This window comes from Citrus clementina, unplaced genomic scaffold, assembly GCF_000493195.1.
Source record: "Citrus clementina cultivar Clemenules unplaced genomic scaffold, Citrus_clementina_v1.0 scaffold_9, whole genome shotgun sequence".
Lineage (NCBI taxonomy): Eukaryota > Viridiplantae > Streptophyta > Magnoliopsida > Sapindales > Rutaceae > Citrus > Citrus x clementina.
In genome coordinates, this window is record NW_006261964.1 from 22,109,641 (window position 1) to 22,118,634 (window position 8,994).

Sequence of the window (8,994 nt, forward strand, 5' to 3'; positions counted from 1 at the left end):
TCTGGATTGATCAAACCTATAGGGTGGCGCATGCCCTTGTACAAAAAATTAGCTCCAGAGGCAGCATGATATCTATAAATTCAAAAAAATTACAATAAAAATCACCTTAAACCACAATTAAACCTACCTAATTTCATGAATAAATCGAAAGCAACCCCCTCACCCACCCAAAAAAAAAATTAATATACAACGCAAATAAATCAGACATACAAGATCAATTTAACCAATGAGTTCGGTTGTAGAGCACTAAGCAACTTCGACTTTTCGATGTCGATAGTAAATGACAAACTACAACTTCGAACACCATAAGTCTTCTGCAACAACCACCTATGAATTCATTTGAAGCGTTTAATCTGGAAAAATGCCGAGTTCAACCACTTTACAAATATTTACTACTTTAAGCTTTTTAAAGATGGCGGGACGTATCACTTGCTCCCCTTTTGTCTTCTTTTTTTTTTCCAAATAAACACTTTTATCTTTATTTTTGTGTAAAAGTCATTTTTACCGCTTTTATGTCAGAATGACACCAACATTAAATTTGCAGTTGTAACGAAAAAATAATAATTTTTTTTTTATAAAAATAATAAAAAAATAATATTTTTTTAATTTTTAAAATAGTGAAATGATAACAATCCTTAAAAAAATTATAAAGAATTTCGAGGGGTGTCAAAAGAACAGCTCCTCTCCATATCCAATTGACACCAGTACACAAAAATCAAAACGATGCGTTTTTGTTGGCACTCTATAAAAAACGGCGCGTTTTGATTTTCTTGCCTCTCTTCCCATCGCCGAGGACTGAGGATAGTGTTATTCCCATTTGCTTCAAGAAAGAAATGGCAGTTTTGTTATCAACAACAATCACCACCACGCTAAACATCAATGTTGCAAGTAAACCAGAAATCCCAGAGACAAAATTTGATTTCTTGGCAGGTAACTTCACTTCCCCACTTCATTTTCCTTCACTTTTTAACACTTGTCTGTTACCAAACCTAAGGAATAAGAAGAGACTCTCACTTATTAGTCTAGCTGTAAAGAAACGATCAAATTTTGAAACAACTGTGAATTCTTATGGGAAGATAAATAAACCAGGGAAAGGAAGTGGAAACACTCTAATTTTGAGTGAGGGAAGAGATGAGGATGAGCATTATGGGCCTGTTTGTCCAGGTTGTGGGATATTTATGCAAGATAAAGACCCAAATTTACCTGGGTATTATAAGAAAAAGAAAGTTATTGAAAGAAATGAAGAATTTTCAGAAGATGAGGAGGGCATAGAAAATGATGTTGAAGGGTTTGAGGAGGATATTGTGGATGGAAATTTTGATGAAAGTGATAGAAAAGAAAGTGATTCCAGAGACGGGGACGTGTTCGATGATTGGGATTCTGATGAATGGGAAGCCAAGTTTTTAGGTGAAGATGAAGATGATTTGGACTTGGATGGCTTCACACCAGCAGGTGTTGGGTACGGTAACATAACAGAGGAGTTGATAGAGAGGTCAAAAAAGAAGAAATTGTCAAAAGCGGAGAAAAAGAAGAAGGCTAGGGAGGCACAAAAGGAAAAAGGTGAGGTTACAGTGTGTGCTCGGTGTCATTCTTTGAGGAATTATGGACAAGTGAAGAATGAAGTAGCGGAAAACTTGATACCCGATTTTGATTTTGATAGGGTAATTGCAACCAGGCTGCTGAAACCTAGTGGCAATGCAAATGCTGGTGTTGTGGTCATGGTAGTTGATTGTGTTGATTTTGATGGGATGTTCCCAAAACAGGCAGCTAAGTCCTTATTCAAGAAATTAGAAGAGGCCAAAGACGATGCCAAGCTTAGCAAGAAGTTGCCTAAGCTTGTTCTTGTGGGTACAAAGGTTGATCTCCTTCCATCTCAAGTTTCACCTACAAGGTTAGATAGATGGGTCCGTCATCGTGCTAAGGCCGGAGGGGCACCTAAACTAAATGGGGTTTACTTGGTTAGTGCACGTAAGGATTTGGGTGTTAGGAATTTGTTGGCATTCATCAAGGAATTGGCAGGTCCTCGAGGAAATGTGTGGGTTGTCGGGTCACAAAACGCTGGCAAGTCCACCTTAATCAATACATTTGCGAAAAAAGAAGGGGTGAAAGTTTCAAAGCTTACAGAAGCTCCAATTCCTGGCACAACACTTGGAATATTGAGAATTGGGGGGATTTTGCCAGCCAAGGCTAAGTTGTATGACACCCCAGGACTCTTACATCCACATCTGATGTCTATGAGATTGAATAGGGATGAGCAGAAAATGGTTGAAATTCGGAAGGAGCTACAGCCTCGGACATATAGGGTGAAGGCAAGTTACCACTTAATTAGTTTGTACATTCCAACCAACTTTTCTTGTCTAAGCGACTAAGCTTCTGCATATGCGTTTTTTACTTATGTCTGTAAAAAGTTAAAAAGTGATTTGGGTAAGAGCTTACACAGCCCTGCTGGTTGAAATTCTATAAATGGATAAAAGCATCAATTGCTTTAATGGATATTGTTTAGCTGACCAGTAATAATAAAGTACGGTGCATGAAACATTCACCAAACCAAATGAATACCCATCAATTCAGTTTTATGTTAGACTTGATTTATTTACATTCTATTTTCTTGTGATTCTAAATTTCTATTTTGAATGATGCTTGGAGCTTGTTAATAAGTTGTGTCTGATTAAACTTATATACACTTGGGTTCCATGTCAAATATGTCACCATGCCAGCTACATTTCATACTTTGGAGTAGCCATTACTGTAAATTAATGTGCTTTCTTCAGAATTCAGATTGTAACATTTCTCATGGAATAGCAGTAATGCTTAGGTAAAGCATGCTTTGATTAATTAGAGAGGGAACGACAGACATTATATAATGATAGCTTGTTATTGTCATCATATAGCAGCTTGTTATTGTCATCATAAAGTTTGTAGTTGATATCTGGCTTCAGTGACTTACTGTCTACGGGTGTTGTTACTTTTGTACTTCCTTGGGTATAGATTTATCCAACATATCCTACCTATAACAGTCTTACTAGAATCAAAGTTTCGTTTAGGGCTGACACTTTAACTTGTTTTGACATTTTTAGGGAGGGCAAGCCGTACATGTTGGTGGCTTAATGAGACTGGACCTTGATCAAGCCTCAGTGGAAACAATTTACGTGACAGTGTGGGCTTCACCAAATGTTTCCCTACACTTGGGGAAAATAGAAAATGCTGATGAAATCTGGAAAAACCATGTTGGTATCAGATTGCAGGTGAGAATTTTTTAGAAGATTTGCTCTTGTTATGAGCATTACTCTAATAGTTAATTCCTTGGTTCACTCTATATGATGGATTAGGTTCTGTGTGGTGTTTGCTGGTTATGCTGGTTATCATCAATGCTGCATGGCACTTACATGCAACTTAGCCAAAATAATCCGAGTTAGCTCATTTATGTTCTTTTTGTGTGCTCTATTCCTTTTAGGGGCCACGACTGCTCATGTTAATGTTCTATGATCTCCCTGCTGTCAAACTAATTAAGGAATTAGTGAACATATGCTCGCTCTTTAGTCCGTTGGATGCTTTTCACTAGGCCATGCATACTCTATATACATTGTCAAAAATTTGGATTAGCAAAATGTCTTAATTTATGGCACGTATTTCTGAAGATGGTTTTAACAAGGAAAAAGACTTAGAAAAGATTTCAACAAAAGTTGTCTTTCAACCATTTTACATACAAAAATGACGATTGTTTTTTGTGGCTAGGATACTGATTCATGGAGTGAGAAAGAGAGGGAGACATCAATATAAACAAAGAACATTTTCATGTCTTTTTTTTCAGTTGCTAGCATGTTTAAATATTATTTAACGCAATGATAAAAAAATAATTTGATTTTAGCTTTAGTTGTAATTGGTTGAAAAAAATGAGATGTAGTCTTGATAAATGAAGTGATTAATATATGGTCTGATGGCACGAAGTGTTTGACCATCAATCTGAAGGTTCAAACCTTGGCAGCATTTTCAATTCATGAATGACTCCGCCCACTAAGTTGTATGAATCCACTGCCCAGGTTTTTCTATTTTTGGATTGATGGCAATTTCACTCGCCCTCCCTAATTTTCAAACTTCTATCTGTTCAAGAGGCCAATTTGCTTTGTAGTAGGTTTTCCCTCCAAGATGTATCATTGAGCATCTCTATTCTCAATTTTAGATGCTCTCTCTGTTTTCCTATTTCACATTGGTGGAGAAAAATGGAAGATTCTTGGCTTTGTGCTAGTTCGAATGGCATTAATTGTTAGTAGTTCCATAGAATAAAATATCAGTGTATGTTTACTAATGTGAGAACTATGAAACTTGGTGTGGTTCAACTACATAATAATTCCTCCCAGTATCCATTAGAAAAGAAGAATTTTATGCCTAAAAATGTCATAAATGACAAGTCAGCTTTGTTTCCTCAATTATTTGAATGCTTCTTTGAACGATCGTTAAACATAAACTTTGAATGTCATAAATAAAAACTGGTCTTTGTCTGATGTATAGTCCGTTTAACTACATTTAGCTTCTTCTCTCAGCCTCCTATCGGCCAAGACCGAGCTTCTGAGATAGGCACATGGAAAGACAGGAAATTGAAAGTGTCTGGAACAAGTTGGGATGTGAACAGCATTGACATTGCTGCAGCTGGCTTGGGTTGGTTTTCTTTGGGTCTAAAAGGTGAAGCATCCTTGACTTTGTGGACATATGATGGCATTGAGATAACCTTGAGAGAACCTCTCATTCTTGACCGTGCACCATTCCTTGAGAGACCTGGTTTTTGGCTACCCAAGGCTATATCTGATGCCCTCGGCAGCAAAAGTAAACTTGAAGCTAAGAAGAGGAAAAAGCTTGAAGAGACTGAAGATTTCCTTTCAGAAGTTTCTGATTATAATTAGAAGTCTCCCTTGTCATCAGTATGTTTGAACATGCAGCCGTAGAAGATAATATTGTAGAACTGGAAACAGGTTCAGTTGGCATTTGCCTAAATGGGTTAGAGGTTTAAGCCATCATTTTGGCAGAGGTATAGGCATCCAGATTTTGTCACCTATTTTTACCTCACGTTGAGTTGCATCTCGCGTGAACGAATTTTGATGACAACTTCATTCAACTTGATGGATGACGAATCTGAGGGAAATGTAGTTGCATGAAGCCATGACCCATGTTGCATAGTGTACATCTGTGGTTAATGTAATCTATGTGTTGTTGTGCTCTTATTATGATTCAGGGAACCACCATTTTCAAGTTACAGCAAATCTGTATGCATATGAACAAGCAAGACCAAGCATACTACAATGGTACATAAGAACAATGAAAACAGCCTTTGCTTTCCAACTGCCATTTCGCTTAACAATTATCAACAGGACTTACACAGCACTTGAGGGAGATTCAGTGAGGAAGACGAAAGAGAACAATTTCTTGTTTCATTTATCCTAAATTGTACATCTTTTTTTTTACAATTTTTTTCCCCAATGATTCTTTGTTTCACTGAAATTAAAGACGAGAATGAACAAGGAGTTATACAAAGAGATAGAGCCTTGCTCTATACAGCAACTACAGAAAGCAAAAAACTACATACTGCAAACAACAGTCATTGCACATTTTCCCTCTTCAACGGGGTTGCTGGATGCGGCGGGGGCTGCACTTTGGGTTCACATACTTGGCCGGCTTCTCAACATATTTGGCAGCTTCCATGGAAGATTTCGACACCCTCAAATTCTTCATCAGTGCATCTGCGTCTGTTTACAATTATTCCATGTTAGAATTCAGTTAACATAAGTTTGATGTCTACTGGCATAGTTAAAATATTCACTGAAAATATCAAAAGAGTCTATCTGTATCACCATTTGCAGGCAGTGGGGATGAAATGTTTTCCAGTTCACTTTCAAACGACATAACAAACTCATCGAATTGAGCTTCTATGCTAGAGAAATTTTCGCCAGCATCAAGGTCAAACGTATCTGGAAGCAAGTCAGCTACATTGCTGACATCAAATTCATCATCTCCACCATTGTCATAAAAGCCATCCTCATCTTGATGCTGGCTGAGCCAGTAGTTGTGGTACCATGTGGAGGTCGTGATCAGCTGCCACCATTCGGGGGAGAAATCCTCCACTTGGCGAAAAGCAGCTGGAATGAAGAGTGGGGCATTGGGGTTCAACGTCGACCTTCCTGAAACTAGCGCCATCAAAGTCCAATTCTCACTTCTGATCTGCAGCCCAAATCAACAAAAATCAAAAACAAAAAAATGAAAATCTGTCCAACTCCTCAATCGACATCAAAATGTCATGAATCCGAGGGAAAAAGCCACACCCACCACAACATCTCCATCCAAATCAACAAAAGCCAGTTCATCCAACTATCAGATTCAATGTTTGTATAATTTGAAAACCCATTTCAAAGCAATTCCAAATACATATAAATACATGCATCCAAACATCAGATCGGACCAACACAGCTGATACAAATAAACTTATCCCTCGAAATCAAGAAATCAAACACATGTCCAAAATTGAATTTTTCATACAATATGCATGTGAAAAATCCAAAATTTCATACATGGATAACTCAAAATTTTACAAACATGATACAGATCTGTTAGGCCCTTTATGAAAATACTACAATTTTCTTTTAAGATTCCCCTTCACTTCCCACCGATTTCTCAGCAACCAAATAAATTAGAAAAAAAAATTAATAAATAAAAATTCGAGAAAGATATTACCTTTGATTTGAGATAAGATATTTTCTCGTTTTGCTACGTGTTACAGGAAAAGATCAGGAAGCCAAATGTCTTATATAGCAAGGGAAGTTTCGGGCCTGTTTGGTTCGGATTCCGAATCTGTTTGGTTTGGACTATTAAAAACAACACCGGCAAGTTGTTTTGTTTCCGCTGTGGCACAGCCTGCCTCGTCATTCAGTCAATCTCATTCCTGCTGTTGTTAGTTGACCTTTGACTTTCTACTATGGTTTCTTATTTTACGGTTATTACAACGTTTACCACTAAAAACATGCCGCGTCGAAATAAAAATAATAATAAATTGCATGGGACCCATCCACGTGCGCGTCAACCGGCCTTTTTGTCTTTCGGACAGCCAAATCACGCCCACGGCCGATAGCAATCATTGAAGGATCTGACGTCCGGGATTTTTCCGATCGTGGGTGATTATAAGTGTGGAAGGTGGGACCGGATTAGGTTATCGAACCCATCTTTTGCGCGTGAGCCACATGGCCTGCTGGTCGGTCATCAGGTAATAAGTGCATGATTTCGAATGACACGACACGTATCTATGCCGATCCAACGGCAAACATCCTAATCATATCATAAAACTTTAATATTGTTTTAATAATTAATCCCATTTATTTTGTTTTTTGTTCTTTTTATTTAATTAATTGTACTTTATAGCGTGGAAATATGTGATAGATATAATATGATAAAAAAATCCCTAATATGTTTTTTTTTAACTGTTGTCACCGAAGTTAGAATAATCGTAACCAAATTATATATAGGATATATATGGTAGTAGTTGGTCTATAAATTGATCTTTAATGTTTTGTCAAATCTATTGTTGTAGAGTAAATGTTTATTTGATTGAATGAAATTTCACTATATTTCAAATAAATAAATAAAATAAAGTTAACTTTGATTATTTAAAATGCAATGAGAGAATAAATTATATTTTGATCGAGATAGGAGTATCTTTTTATTTTATTTTTAAGATAAAAAGTTTGTGTGTCTCCTTTACATTATAGAGGGTGATTTTTTTCTACATTTTTTGAAAGCAAACACAACTCGTTTTAGGTTCAAATATTTAAATTTCGTCTCACAGAGTTGATTTTATAAGCATCAGCTTAATTATAATAAATATCTAGTAACTTTTAAGTTTATTATAACGTAAAAATAAACGGGGCTCTTTGAGTCTAATAGATGAAGAAAAATTTTTATTTATAAAAGATAATACAATCAATTAATAATATAATGGGTCATACTATATGATATCAGCTATAACATACAAATTAGAAATTTGAAAATTAATTTTGGGTCAGCAGTAAATTATAATTAACAGCTGCCGAATATTATTATTAGTACTAATAGTGGTGTAAAAATACATACACAGTTGAAGACCGGAGAAGTAATTGGACACCAACAAGTTTTTATATTAAGACAAAATCAAGATAATTGGATTTCACAATCATCAATCAGTCAGAAATTAAATTGTACAGATAAATGCATTGGGATTCACTCAAAGATTCGGAGTAATCCCCTTGGTTAAAAACAGAGCTTCCACATGTGCTTGCTTTTCGCCAAAATTAATCACCAAATATTGAGCTATTTTGTTTTGAGAATTAAGATTAGCTCTGAGTAAAGTATACTTGTTATGTATTTAATGAAAAGTACTTTATATTCTTATTTCATTTTATACTTTTTGAATCTCTTTTATTTTATTTAAAAAAAAAAAGAATTGTCTATTTCAGTTATGTTGAAGATGTTTAGGTTTGTAAATTAGTTCGTTGTCCGCGTAATGGAGATTCTTTTCTACATCATGGAGGGAATGAATTTGAGTTCATCGACGGCTTCCTATTCTTTGTAAACATTTACTTATGAACGTGGGTTAAATTTTATCTATACTGCATTTCTAAGCAACGTTTGGTAAACTTTGGAACTATGCTATAATTGTATGCACTTTGGGATAAAATTGGAGGACCGTTCACACATAATTGTGCTCTCCTCATTATGAGACAAAGACAAAAAGAAATTGTGAGCAAACACCCACTAGGAGGTTTTTTTTTCCTCTTTTGCTAACTCTTAGTAGTAACCATGTGGAAGAAATTTATGAGCAAATATTATACAAAGGGAAATTTAAATTAAGTCAACTTCAAAACAAGAACTAAGGTGGCGTTTGTTTTTTAACTTAATGACTTATTGGAACTAACTTAATTAATTAAGTTAATTAGAGGTGTTTTTTTTAAAAATTAATGAGACTTTTTAAAAATTTTG

General features: G+C 35.7%; 2 protein-coding genes across 2 annotated transcripts; one reads left to right on the forward strand and one right to left on the reverse strand.

Moving 5' to 3' along the window:
* The first annotated feature begins 741 nt into the window (after nucleotides 1–741).
* Nucleotides 742–5,506, forward strand: LOC18031215 (GTP-binding protein BRASSINAZOLE INSENSITIVE PALE GREEN 2, chloroplastic). The gene is made up of 3 exons (XM_024180933.1): nucleotides 742–2,313; nucleotides 3,082–3,245; nucleotides 4,542–5,506. The coding sequence occupies exons 1-3, from the start codon at nucleotides 834–836 to the stop codon at nucleotides 4,896–4,898; spliced, it is 2,001 nt and encodes a 666-aa protein (XP_024036701.1). The 5' UTR covers nucleotides 742–833; the 3' UTR covers nucleotides 4,899–5,506.
* Nucleotides 5,323–6,829, reverse strand: LOC18032758 (protein EARLY RESPONSIVE TO DEHYDRATION 15). Its single transcript, XM_006421161.2, has 3 exons — nucleotides 6,721–6,829; nucleotides 5,844–6,210; nucleotides 5,323–5,738 (listed from the first exon to the last, which is right to left on the reverse strand). Exons 2-3 carry the CDS (start codon nucleotides 6,184–6,186, stop codon nucleotides 5,611–5,613), a joined length of 471 nt encoding a protein of 156 aa, XP_006421224.1. The 5' UTR covers nucleotides 6,187–6,210; nucleotides 6,721–6,829; the 3' UTR covers nucleotides 5,323–5,610.
* Between the last annotated feature and the right edge of the window lie 2,165 nt (nucleotides 6,830–8,994).

Coding starts and splice junctions, on each gene's coding strand:
- LOC18031215 (XM_024180933.1), top strand. CDS start 834: ATGGCAGTTTTGTTATCAACAACAATCACCACCACGCTAAACATCAAT. Junction 2,314..3,081: donor GACATATAGGGTGAAGGCAA/GTTACCACTTAA, acceptor ATTTTTAGGGAG/GGCAAGCCGTACATGTTGGT. Junction 3,246..4,541: donor ATGTTGGTATCAGATTGCAG/GTGAGAATTTTT, acceptor TTCTTCTCTCAG/CCTCCTATCGGCCAAGACCG.
- LOC18032758 (XM_006421161.2), bottom strand. CDS start 6,186: ATGGCGCTAGTTTCAGGAAGGTCGACGTTGAACCCCAATGCCCCACTC. Junction 5,739..5,843: donor ATCCCCACTGCCTGCAAATG/GTGATACAGATA, acceptor AATTGTAAACAG/ACGCAGATGCACTGATGAAG.